The 14,216-nt window shown below is 36.1% G+C and overlaps 2 protein-coding genes across 10 annotated transcripts in view; both read right to left on the bottom strand.

The window, feature by feature from the left end:
* LOC141483248 (uncharacterized) overlaps window positions 1-14,216 on the bottom strand; it is a 403,587-nt gene that overhangs the window by 124,034 nt on the left and 265,337 nt on the right. The window lies entirely within an intron of this gene.
* The window catches only part of LOC111515695 (4-aminobutyrate aminotransferase, mitochondrial), a 179,114-nt gene that overhangs the window by 80,840 nt on the left and 84,058 nt on the right, over window positions 1-14,216 (bottom strand). For 7 of the 9 annotated variants that reach the window (XM_074177707.1, XM_074177708.1, XM_074177703.1 and 4 more), the window contains one exon: window positions 7,745-8,013. The exons of the other annotated variants lie outside the window; for them this stretch is intronic. In XM_074177707.1, coding sequence (XP_074033808.1) covers window positions 7,745-8,013 — 269 coding nt within the window. The remainder of the gene's footprint in view (window positions 1-7,744; window positions 8,014-14,216) is intronic. 9 annotated transcript variants of the gene reach the window in all.

Raw genomic sequence — 14,216 nt, 5'->3', positions numbered from 1 at the left:
AGAATATTCTAACTGAACAATACTGTTCATTGTCGTACTGACATTTTTTGTCGTTATTATGAACAAAAAATAACTTAACATACCTCATCGGGTAATCAGTAATCGGGAAAAATCTAAGGAAACTCAAGCAGAAGGTAGTGTTATTGAAAAGGTGAACAAGCTAGAGATTCTTTGTAATAAGCTGATTGAAAATCTCAAAAATAATAGTAGGAGAATGGAAAGCATAGAAAAACTTATTCAACAAATAAGTAGAGAGTCTACACCTATACTTAATCCAGCAGTTACTACGCCTTCAACTTCCACAAGAAAAGATCGTTGTTTTATCAGTCAAACTAGTCCAGACTACATCATGGAGCCAGAAACTGAATTCAATCGTGCAAAATCTGTCACTTTACCATCCTTCTGGAAGACTGAACCCGAATTGTGGTTCAATACCGTAGAAACAATTTTTAACCTAAATAGCATACATTCCAATAAAATCAAATTTGGAAAGATACTGACAGTTTTAGATTGCAGTATTGTCAAAGAAAATTCAAATCTTTCTTCAATACAGCACAAAAATTCTTCAGATTCATATGAACTACTAAAAAGTCAACTCATTAGAATGTATCAAATATCAGACGAAGAAAAAATGACGAAGTTATTCAGTGAGTGTCAACTTGGAGACAGAAAACCTAGTCAGCTCTATCGGCAAATGAAGGATCTTGCCTCAGGACAAATGACTCCAAATTTCATCTTTTTATCTTGGCTGAAGAAACTTCCAAACACAGTGGAACAACTCCGGGCGTTTTACGAGAAACTTCCTGAGGAAGAACTTATAACTATGGCCAATGGAATGATGAAAGGAATTGCAAATACGAACGTTTGTTCTATTCAAACTGGTCAAAAAGAAAATCGCTTAGAAAAGAAAATTGAGCAACTTATTCAAAAACTTGATGAATCTCGTACCAGAAGACGCAGCCCAGTTTTTGAAGGAGACTGGTCTAGGTCAAGATCAAGATTTAGATCAAAATCAAGGACTAAATCAAAATTTCAAGATTCAAACTCTAACGATGAACTATGTTATTACCACAGACTCTTCAAAAATTCAGCTAGAAAATGTATCCAACCTTGTACTTTCGTCAAAATATCTTCGGAAAACCTATAGGCCAATCGTTAATGACGAATAGCGAAAATGGCCCGAATGAAAGTCGTCTCATAATTTTCGATCCTGAGTCCAAGATAAAATATTAAATTGACACAGGTGCTGAAATATCATTAATACCAAAGTTATCACCATCTACCAGTCTTAAATGAAACACTATATGCTGCTAATGGATCTAAAATAAAAACCTATGGAGAAATACTACTGACATTAACGTTAGGATTGAAAAGACAATTCAACTGGAAGTTTATCGTAGCAGATGTTGATAGAGCCATAATTGGAGCAGATTTTTTGAAGAATTTTAGATTAACAGTTAATTTATCAAATGGAAAATTGGTTGATACTAAAACAAATTTAATGAGCAATGGTGAAATATTACTTGTTGATAAATGTTTCAGTATTAAAACAATAAACACTTATTGTTCTTATCGCAGACTTTTAATTGATTTTCCTAATTTGACAAGTAAATGTCTAAATAAATCGGAAGAAAAAACAAATATTGTACATCAAATAATAACCAAAGGACAACCCACACACTTCAAAGTTCGCAGACTTAATCCCCAAAAACTGGATGCTGCTAAGAAAGAATTCAAATATTCGATGGACAGGGAATAATTCGGCCTTCTAAAAGCCCATGGGCCAGTCCTTTACACATGGTACAAAAATCAAATGGAGACTGGAGACCATGTGGGGATTACAGGTCATTGAATTCTAAAACCGTCCCAGATAGGTATCCCATACCAAATATTAAAGACTTCACCTTTCATTTGGAGGACAAAAAGATATTTTCAAAAATTGACTTAGTCAAGGCCTTTCACCAAATTCCGATGGCTCCAGAGGATATCCAGAAAACTGCTATAATTACACCCTTTGGACTTTATGAATATCTTTTTATGCCGTTTGGGCTAAAAAATGCAGCACAGACGTGCCAAAGATATGTCCATGAAATAACAAAAGGTTTTTATTTTTGCTTCCCCTATTTGGATGACTTCTTAATTGCTTCAGTGGATGAAAATGAGCACAAAGCACATCTGAATCTTTTGTTTGAAAGATTACAAAATCATGGAATTACCATTAATGTGGGTGGATAAAAGTGAATTTGGCAAGGAAGCTATAGAGTTTTTAGGATACTTAGTCACAAAAGATGGAATAAAACCAATTGATGAAAAAATTCAAGGAATTATAGAATACAAAAAGCCAGAAGATATCAATGGACTGAGACGATTTCTTGGTATGGTCAATTTTTACCGAACATCTATACCCAAATCAGCTGAAATTCAAGCACCCCTCAATTAATTCCTGAAAGGAAATCCAAAGAAAAATGAAAAACTCTGTTGGACCATGTCACAAGAGAAAGCTTTCTTGAAAATGAAAGAGGCAATAACTAACGCAGCTTTATTAGTCCACCCATCGATGACTAGTCCATTAGCCTTGATGGTTGATGCTTCAAATGAATCCATTGGAGCAGCAGTTAATCAGTTCGAAGAAAATATTTGGAAACCTCTGGGATTCTTTTCTCAGAAACTCAAAAGTTCTCAGACCGAATACAGTACTTATGACCGGGAATTACTGGCTATTTACGAAGCTATCAAATATTTTCAATATATGTTAGAAGGTCGAGAATTTGTCATTGTTACTGATCACAAACCAATCACTTTTGCCTTCGAAACAAATAGCGAAACTTTGTCACCAAGACAAATTCTTTATTTAGATTATATAAGCCAGTTTTCAACAGATATTTGGTATATTTCTGGGTGTCAAAACATAGTAGCTGATGCCTTATCAAGGATTTCTACTATCAGTTTAGAGAACACAATCGATTATGTAATATGGGAAAAAGAACAAGCAAATGATGCCCAACTACAATATTTGCTAGGAGGAAATACTTCATTAGTCTTGAAGAAAATGGAAATTCCTGGAACTAATTTCAACATAATTTGTGATATTTCAACCAATAATATCAGACCATATGTTCCTGAACCTTTCAGAAGAGAGATATTTGATAAAATTCACAATTTGTCACATCCAGGTATCAAAGCCTCGCTGAGACGGATGAAGAATAAATTTGTTTGGCAAAATATGAACAAACAAATTAAAAAATGTGTTCAGTGTTGCATATCATGTCAGAAATCTAAGGTAACCAAACATATTGTGAGCCTAGCCGGCTATTTTGCAATACCGGATGCCAGATTTGAACATGTAAATATTGATTTAGTTGGACCACTACCCCCATCTAATGGATTCTCTTACTGCCTCACCTGTATTGATAGATATTCAAGATGGGTTGAAGCTTTTCCAATTCGAGACATATCAGCAGAAACAGTTGCCAAAGCATTTTATGACGGCTGGATCACTCGTTTTGGTATTCCTTTCAGAGTAACAACAGATCAAGGAAGACAATTTGAAAGTGCACTTTTCAAAGAGTTTTCACAGATCGTGGGTTTTCAACATATACATACTACAACTTACCATCCAAGTTCAAATGGAGTGATAGAAAAGTTTCACAGATCAATGAAATCTGCACTAAAATGCCACCCTATTGAAAAATGGTCCGAATATATCCCCACTGTGCTATATGGTATCAGAGTTTCTCCAAAAGAAGATTTAAATGGTTTACGTAGTGCTGAAATATTGTATGGTTCTACGTTACGTATTCCAGGAGATTTTGTGTTAACCAATAGAATTTTTGAAAACTTTACAAGAAACCATGAGAAACATAAAAATCAACAATCAGTCCAGTCATCATTGAGAGAAAAAAATGTTTGTACATAAGGACAGATTGTGTTAAGAAACCATTGCAAACTCCTTATTCTGGTCCCTACAAGGTTTCAGAAAGAACCGAAAAATATTTTACACTTTCAGTTAATGGAAAAAGAAAGAATATTTCGATTGATATGTTGAAGCCAGCTTTTATAGAACCATCAAATGAAAATTTACCTGAAAATGCAAAATTTCCAAAAACACCAAATGGAATTCTCAAGAAGAAATCAGAAAATCAAAATGAAAATCCAGAAAAATCAAATTATGTAACCCGCTTTGGAAGAAGAGTTCATTTTCGCGTTTAATATTTTTTTAAGGGGGGGGTGTAATGCAGTGCCCTACAATTTCCTTCAAATGGAGTATGCTAGGTGTTGCTAGGAGATGTGTTTGTTTAGATGATTTTGTTCAGAAAATAAAATAAGGAATTAATAAAAACTTCAATCAAAAACGTTTTTTAAAAGTAGTTTAAAAACTACAGTGCTATAATGCTACAAGTAGTTGTAGTACTTCTGGTGCCGTTCCTGGGACTGCGGATAATGTTTCTGGGCATATTTTAGATGTGGGATACTATACAGGATCGAACATTAAAATTGATGATGATTTGAAGTGCAGAAATATCATTGGATGCCAAAAAAGACATTGAAGTTTCCAGTAAGTGACGATAAAAGAAAGCTGAAATTCCAAATTCAATGAAATGAACGCTTCTCGTGGTTAGTTTACACGAGTTCAGGGCAACAAGGTGCTTTATGCAAATACTGTACATTATTTGCCAGAGATTGCGTAGGAAAAGACTCTCATCAGCAGTTGAAATCCTTAGTTACTAAGCCACTCACTAAATGGAAAGATATTTCACATGATTTCAAACATCACAGTGAAAGTACCACAAATCTTTTGTATTATTGGCTGATTAGTAGCGGATACTTAGCACAAATAGCCGAAAACCGGAAACGGCTCTTTCCGATTATTGAAACAATCAAATTATGTGAATGTCAGGAATTGGCTTCGAAAGGTAAGTGCGACTCAGATCCTATAAAAATTAATGATCCTGAGCTCTGTACTGTAAACGGAGAAATTAAAATTCAGCGAATAACGTCCGGCCAAGAGCATAGGGCAAACTATAACACGGAAGATCCTGAAACTTATTTTAAAATTATCATAATGATTCCACTTCTGAGCGATTTCATTGATCAGCTTTAGCCCAGATTCCAAAATCATAAAGCCACATTATTATCTCTCAACACTTTAATTCCTTCTGTGTGTTGCAAAGATCAAATCAATAGTAAATGTCAAGCTCTATAAAAACTATTTAGAATGGGACTTTGTTAAAGCTGAATTAGACATGTGGCGGATAAAATAGCTGGAAGAATCTGAACTAGATCGACCAACATATTCTATAGAAGCTCTCGGAGAATGCAACCAGCCCTTCTCTGTATCTGTATCTGTAGAGTAGGGAGGGTGAGTGTAAGCCCACGCACTTAGGCCACATGTGACCCATTGTACATCCTCCCGAGGAGTTGTCCTCCTAGGTCGTCGTCCATCCTGTCCTTTCCAGGAAGGTGGACAGGTCGCTGGGAGACATCTCCTTTATATCGGCAGGTGTAGGCCAAGACTCGCCGAACACACACTCTCTCATTGACGATAACTCCGGGCACTCGCACAGGACATGCCTGACAGTCTCATATTCCTGTTCACACATCCTGCATAGAGGTGTGTCCACTAGCCCCATATTATGTAGGTGTTTCCTTAGCTGACAGTGGCCAGTCAGAAATCCTACTGTGAGGCGTAGATTTTTCCTGGTCATCGCCAGATATTTCTTCGGTGCCAGCTTCCCAGGGTCGCCCAAGGTGATCCTGACAAGATTACATCCTTTGATTTCATCCCATCTCTTTAAAGATTGAGCATGGGTGTAACATTTGACTAGTTCCGCAATTGTCGAAGTCATCAGGCCGTGGGTGCCACTTGGTCCTAAAATTCTTAGTCCAGCCGCTTCCTTGGCAATGCGATTACCTTTACTCCTGTCGTGCCCTTTAACCCACCTCTGGATAATGTTATTATCTACCGAGGCTTTGGCTAAATCTTGGTGGCACTTTAGTGCTAGCCCTGAAGTAACATGGTGTCTGTTCAAGGCTAATAGTGCTTGTCTGCTATCAGTGCAGATTGTTATGTTTTTGCCAGAAATTCTTTTCTTGGTTATTTCTTTTATGGCGATTGAGATACCAGACAGTTCTGCTTGGACCACGCTGGTATTTCTTCTCATTCCCCACTTAATCCTTAGGCTTAGTGATCTGGAGTACACTCCACATCCTGAGCCTTCTTTGGTTTTTGAGCCATCTGTATAAATCCGTATTGCATTTGTAGCATCTGACTCTGTGTTCCGCTTAATTTGTATTTTGTAGGGTTTATTAAACACAAACCTGGGTTCAATTGCATCACTTGTTGCCTGCAGCAGAGGTTGCGCAGTAAGCGCTTCCCGCCATAGGCCCAGCCTCAATCGACCCATTCCTACTTCTAGGTTTACACCAGCCGTGTGCAATCGTACCATGGCCATTAACGCAACCTCCTAAACGTACAGATCCAGAGGGGTCAGACCCGTGATTAATTCCATTGCCGCGGTTGGTGTTGTCCTCATGGCTCCTGTGATGTTTAAACAAGCCAGTCGCTGTATTTGATTTAATTTTTGGATGGCCGTTGCTTGTAGAACTTTCGGTCCCCATGCAATGGCTCCATACGTTTACATAGGTCTTATTATTGCAGTGTAGATCCAGGCGACTACACGGGGTGAAAGACCCCATGCGCGTCCCACTGTCCTCCGACATTGCTCATAAGCCACGTATGCTCTTTTTGCTCTACTCTGTAGATGAGAGTTCCATGTTAGCTTCTTGTCGAGGATAATACCAAGGTATTTCACCTCTTCAGAGAAGTTTAGTTGGCTTTTAAAGATTTTGGGAGGTTTTAAGCCCGTTAAACTTATTTTCCTGGTGAAAAGGACCATCTCAGTCTTCTTGGGATTGATCGACAGTGAGTGTTCCTTACACCATGTTTCTATCAATTTGAGCCCATCCTGCGCTTTATCGCACAGTGTGTTTACGAATTTGCCGGTCTGCAAGATAACTATGTCATCTGCGTATGCAATTGTGTAGAATCCATTTTTGTTAAGGTGATTAATTAGGGTATCCAGAACTATGTTCCAGAGAAGGGGTGATAAGACCCCTCCCTGTGGACATCCCCTCATGACCAGTCCTTTTACTGTGATGTCTTTTACATTAATACTTATTGCTCTGCTAGAGAGCATCTGAAGTATCCATTCTCCTACTACCAGGGGTACATTCCTGGAGTGTAGTTGCTGGGTAATTGTTGGAAAGGTTGTTTTATCAAACGCTCCCTCAATATCTATGAATATACCTAGGGTGGATTCTTTGTTGTCCAATGATCTCTCGATTCTGCCAACCACGCAACCAGCCCTTATTTCCAAACATTCACAAACTTTAAAAGATCTTGGCGACACGGCATGTTTCCACATGTACCCCTGAGAGGACTTTCTCTTCTCTGAAATGCTTCAAAACTTATTATTTAAGAAACTCCACAAACCAGGAACGACTAAACGGTTTAGCGTTAATGTCAATCCACGGTAGAATTGGCATCCACACCGAGGAGATAATTGATTTGTTCGCTGCAAAGAAAGCTAGAAAACTAAAATACTCATGTAGCACAATTTTCTTTCTTTCGTTATTTTTATATTTTATGTTTTTCTTCTGTTCCACCAAACCAAACCCCCTCCGAACTTGTTTTCTGGCTACGGCCTTGATTGCACACCTATAGACTACATTCGTTTACAGATACCTTTTTTCCTCAATCTTTCTGATATATCATCGCGTAAAGAAGGACATTGGGCGTTGAAGGCCAGCATTGTTCCCATTCCTCTTGTCGAATGAATCAAATCGTAGTGTTCGACCTCTAGTTCAAAAAGACGCTTCTTCATGAAATCCCCAGTTTTCTTCACGTTGTCCAGCAAATTGAATTTTTCTATAAGGTCCAAAACGGTTTCAAAGACCAACATTTTTGACGGATCTCCATTCCATGTATCCAATTTCCTGTTTGCGTCTCTTTGGCTTAAAAATAATAAATATAATGAGGAGAGTCAAGAAAGGAAAGCAGTTTTATTCCACTATTTCTTCATTTATTCAAAGAAACAAATCTGTTCAGAACATGAGCTTATAACTGGTTTTGAATGGAGCTATAACTGTTACTTCCTTGAACTGATTTATTTTCCTGAAAAACTGACAAGTTTATGAAAAATGAAATTAATAGAAGTATCAAAGGAATTGTTAACGCCCCGCGTTAATCTTCAAGTTTTCATTATTGTTTTATTATTAATTCAATTAACGACTCAATTTGAGTAATCAAGTATTTTTAGTTTTTTGTTATTCATGCTAATTATCACTTTTTTTTTTCATAAGAGTGATGACGCACTAATTATTATTTTTTAATATATTTCTCTTTTAGTCTCCTAATAGTAGCAATCAAACACCCGATATACTATCGAGTGTGTCGAGTTCGCGATCTATCAACCAACATGTCTTTCAAGTGTTGTAAATCCAAAGTATTAATTTACTATGTATGCAAATTGTGCTCAGGCATCTATCATAAGAGTTGTCTGACGAAGAAAAAGGACAAAATTCGATATTTGAGCGAAAATATCATCAACTGCTGTAATGACGATGCTAGTTCAATCGTTGAACAAGTTGAAATAAGTACACTGGAAAAAACCATCTGCGATCTAACTGAGGACAGTCTGAAAAAAGTAAACTACATAAAAAAACTAAAAGTAGAACATCAATCCTTTTTGCAAGAAGCTGTTAATTCTGAGTATGAACTGAATAATTTAGTTCAGCAGCAAAAAATAATAATCAAAGAACTACAAGATAAAATATTCGTACTACAATAAGAAATTGAGAGATCCCAGCTACCATCAAAAAATGTATATACACAAACAGCTGATGAAAAAATCCACCACAAAGACATCTCTATATTAACGGATTTGTCTCTTGAATATTTCAGTGGTGTAGATAGGAAAAATTTAAAGGATATAGCGGCTCAAACCAATTCTGATTTATATATTCCAAACAGAAATTTACCAATGGTCAACAAGAGAGGTTCCAAGGAAATCACAATAAATAAAAAAACAAATATTACCCCAATATCGGCTACTAACGGAAGAAAAATGGCAGAGTTTCTAGTGAGACAAGCTAAAGGACAGTTTTCCGCCCAGTCCATCTTAAAACCCCACTGATGTGAGAGAGAGTTGATAAACACAGCCATCGAAATTATTGAAAAAGGTGGTGAAAATGATATTGTCATACTGTGGTCTTCAAATAATGCTTCCAACTTGAAAAACCTGGCCAATATATTTCCCAATAATGTAACTGCACCACAACTCATTGTTATTACGGAACCTTTCAGATATGATATGAGAAACATCAATGAACACATATAGGCTGATTCACGGTGGATGGCACATTAGACGTTTCTGGTGAACCAGACAACGGATCACTTTGAAAATTCAATGGAGGGCATATTCGGACATTCTCTAGCCAACTAAAATATTTTCGACAATGCGGTGTTGCCGCTTCTATTAGAAAGCAGTAGCAACTTTGATTTTTCAAATGGAACACTCTGTATATAATATTATTTTTGGAATCTCCAACAATTGCCCGACAACTTTTTTTGATATTTCCCTATACCTATCTGTTACCGTTTTCGAAATGAAACTTAATTTCAATTTTTTTCTTCGAAAATCATGACTTCTAAAAATGCCGATATCTCTTAGTTAAGAAGTACTATGATATCGAAATTTGGTTTGGAGTTAGGTGATACTTGGACACTTCCCACACGTCAGCCTAATCTCCGTTACTTCAATACAGGGTGGTAAAAAAATACAGTTTTTTCGTTTGCTTGAAAAAGTTGCTAAAATTTGATTATTTTAAATGGAACACCCTGTATATTATTGAAAATTCGGAAAGCTGCTGAAATTTGCTTTCTTTCTATGTATATCATACATATACCTAACTAGTCAAGTTTCGGACTTATGAACATTTATTTGTGAAAATGTCCCTTCAGAATGGTATTTCCATTCGGTATTTGGTAAGCAGGCCATGATTACTATTTGACAGTAGCGTTGTGACATTCTCCTAATAATATCGACATTTTCGTCACTTCAGAAGTTGCAAATACCTTCAAAACGATGGAACAAAACTATTCAAACGAAGTTCTTATGAATTTGTTTATTATTTTTGGACAGTGTGACAAAATTATCAGCAGAACATGTAGAAAGTTCAATGAAATGTATCCGAATCTACCGCCAATGAACCTCAAGAAATTTATACGAATTCAGAACAATTTCAATATGTTTGGATAAACTTTAAAAAAGCACCAAGAAACTTGAAATTGGAAATATTGATATGAATAATTATGAAAAAGTAAAACAATCATGTGGAATATTTCAAAATATGTTCGAATCGCTGGCCGTTCACTTCCAAGCACTTTAAAATGCGGGTGTTGACTGCTTTCGTGGTGGCAGATCTGATTTCATTGGGATCCAAATCTTCAAATGTTTGGGCAATCTTTTCTAACAATTCATCTCTCGAACGCACGGGTATTTTGTAAACTTTTTCTTTAAACATTCCCCACAAATAAAAATCTAATGGATTAAGATCGGGTGATCTCGCTGGCCAATTCCATGGTCCCAAGCGCCTCATCCACCGATCGTCAAATAGTCTATTCAGTTCTGCGCTCACTTCTATTGTGCAATGTGCAGGAGCTCCGTCTAGTTGGTACCAACAGTTTCGATAATCTTCGAGTGGCAGATTATCCACGAAACTGTCTACAGTATTCTCCAAAATATTCAGGTAGCTTCTGGATGTTAATGACTCCTCGTATATCACGTACCTCAATTTGTTGTCCATCAACATGCAGAAGACATTAAAACTAAATTTTTCTTGAAATCCGGCTTCTTTTGTGACGTGAGGATTTTCACTGGACCAATAATGACGATTTTTTCTATTGAAAATCCCTTCTCTCGAAAATTTCGATTCATCAGCCCAAATAATTTTATTTAAAAAAAGTGGATCTTCTTGAATGCGTGTCAACAACATTTCACAAAATTCTACTCTCTGTTGAGGATCTTGAGGCTTCATTGCTTGAATTTTGGTGAATTTATAATCATGCATTTTATGTCTTCGCAAGATTCTTTGAACCGATGAATATTTTATACCCAAATCTTCTTCAGCACTTCTTATCGATGACTCGGGAAATGCTTGAAAATATGCTAAGACATTAATCTGGTTGTCTTCGAAAGTTACGGGTCGAGGCAAGTTTCTTGGTGCTTTTAAAGTTGATCCAAATGCATTGAAATTGTCCTGAATTCGTATAAATTTCTTGAGGTTCATTGGCGGTAGATTCGGATACATTTCATTGAACTTTCTACATGTTCTGCTGATAATTTTGTCACACTGTCCAAAAATAATAAACAAATTCATAAGAACTTCGTTTGAATAGTTTTGTTACATCATTTTGAAGGTATTTGCAACTTCTGAAGTGACGAAAATGTCGATATTATTAGGAGAATGTCACAACGCTACTGTCAAATAGTAATCATGGCCTGCTTACCAAATACCGAATGGAAATACGATTCTGAAGGGACATTTTCACAAATAAATGTTCATAAGTCCGAAACTTGATTAGTTAGGTATAGGTATGATATACATAGAAAGAAAGCAAATTTCAGCAGCTTTCCGAATTTTTAATGATATACAGGGTGTTCCATTTAAAATAATCAAATTTCAGCAACTTTTTCAAGCAAACGAAAAAACTGTATTTTTTTACCACCCTGTATTGAAGTAACGGAGATTAGGCTGACGTGTGGGAAGTGTCCTAGTATCACCTAACTCCAAACCAAATTTCGATATCATAGTACTTCTTAACTAAAAGATATCGGCATTTTTAGAAGTCATGATTTTCGAAGAAAAAAATTGAAATTAATTTTTATTTCGAAAACGGTAACAGATAGGTATAGGGAAATATCAAGAAAAGTTGTCGGGCAATTGTTGGAGATTCCAAAAATAATATTATATACAGAGTGTTCCATTTGAAAAATCAAAGTTGCTACTGCTTTCTAATAGAAGCGGCAACACCGCATTGTCAAAAATATTTTAGTTGGCTAGAGAATGTCCGAATATGCCCTCCATTGAATTTTCAAAGTGATCCGTTGTCTGGTTCACCAGAAACGTCTAATGTGCCATCCACCGTGAATCAGCCTGTATATAGCAGTAACTTGAAGCTAAAAACGAAACTATGTGAATCTAAAATACCAAATAGTATTATAGAATGCAATGGAGTAATTTAAAGGTTCAACTATAATTCTGACGGATATTCACTCAATAATTCGGCAAAGTGGTTTTTGTGCAAAGCTTCATCATATCAGAACTCACTTTGACTTCGGTTATCGCAACGTTACTGATATCCATCAATTAAAACAAAAAAATCAAAAACCACCCCCAAGATCAACCCCATTGAATCACCAAGGAATGTTGTGTAAAGATATAGCTGACAACCTTACTGATAATACCGATTTACCATATCCTAACCAAAATCAGTCAATATCTCTATTCAATGAACTCCAAAGTGGCGACTCAGGTACCAGTGCAGGGCCAAGTCATGATAATTTTTTATACCCCAGCCAGCTTCTGTGCAGATAGAAGATTGTGTGATCCACGATTCAACTAATATTTGTCCCATTAAGTTTTGCCATGTGAACGTCCAAGGTTTTTTAAACAATTATATCTCAATTGAGTTGTTTGTGAAGGCTGAAGACATAGATTTGTTGTGTGTATCTGAACATTGGGTGAAGGAAGACTATGCAAAAAACAAAAATTATTTTGGTAACTATACAATAGCATCTATATCCTCTAGGAAAAATCACATACGTGGGGGAACTCTGATTTTAACCAAGTCGAGTCAAAAAGTTACCGAAATTGAACCTATCAAAGACCTCTCAGTTGAATGTGACATTGAAATGACTGCAATTTATTATAAAGTAAATAATTATAAAATTTGCATTGTCTCGGTTTATAGGCCACCAAGTGGCAAACTTAATATTTTTACTAAGTGTTTTACTGAAGCTATAAAACTAGCTACTGACCGTTGTAACTTTTTAGTTGTCTGTGGAGACTTCAATATAGATTGTCTGAAAAATGATTTGAATACCAGGTTTCTTTTCGATATCTTTGATTCTTATAAGTTAGATAACAATTTCCTGGGAGCAACCAGAATTTTCACAAACCAATATGCCCACACTAGTTCAATTTGTCTAGATTATATAGTTACTAATCTCCCTCAATCTAGCTACGATATCAAGTTAATGCAGCCTAATATAGCTGACCACTTAGCTCACATATTGATGTATCGAGCACAAAATAATACCACTCACTCCAATTGCAATAATTCCTCGTTAATGAGGCGTCAATTTCATCATTCAAATATTGATGAACTTCAGTACAGGTTACTGGCTGAGGACTGGAGTCAAATTTATCATTTGCCAATACTCGAAGGATATAAATTGAGATTGAGAAATCACAAAGAAAATGTAAAATCAGCAATAAAAAGGTTTTTCAATACCAGAATTTGCGATTCTGAAAATAAAACCAAAGAAACGTGGAAGATAATAAATCATGAACTTGGAAGGAAGAATGGTAAATCAGATACTCAAATTTCTTTACTTAGGGACAGTGACTTAGTAACTGATCCTCATGCTGTTTCAAATCTATTTGTTGAATACTTTTCCAAAGCAGCTGTTAATGCTGTTAATCAAATCATTTTGGCCAAAATTTGTCTCTTCCATGTACTACCTCTAAGGCATGTAATCCAACGGAACTGTTTATTTCTCTTCCTATTACCGACTATGAAATAGTCAGTACTCTTGATGGAATGAAAAACAAAAAATCTGCTGGATATGACGAACTATCTGTAATTACCCTGAAGAAAATAATATTTGCTATTATTAAACCATTAACGTTCCTCATGAATCAATCTGTTATACAGGGCTATTTTCCGGAGGCTCTCAAAAAAGCTATTATCATTCCTGTGCATAAAAAAGGAAGTCCAACGAACATTGAGAACTATAGACAAATTTCACTCCTGAGTTCAATTTCCAAACTTTTCGAAAAAGTAATTGCAGAATAACGAATTATTTGGAATATAATAATATACTGTCTGATTCACAACACGGATTTCGGAGAAACAAATCTATCGAGACAGC

Source organism: Leptinotarsa decemlineata, unplaced genomic scaffold (genome assembly GCF_025532065.1).
Source record: "Leptinotarsa decemlineata unplaced genomic scaffold, Ldec_3_MD MMD2_tig00003192_RagTag_RagTag, whole genome shotgun sequence".
NCBI classification, from domain to species: domain Eukaryota; kingdom Metazoa; phylum Arthropoda; class Insecta; order Coleoptera; family Chrysomelidae; genus Leptinotarsa; species Leptinotarsa decemlineata.
The sequence above is the reverse complement of the archived record's forward strand: the minus strand, read 5'-3'. Positions and strand labels throughout refer to the sequence as shown.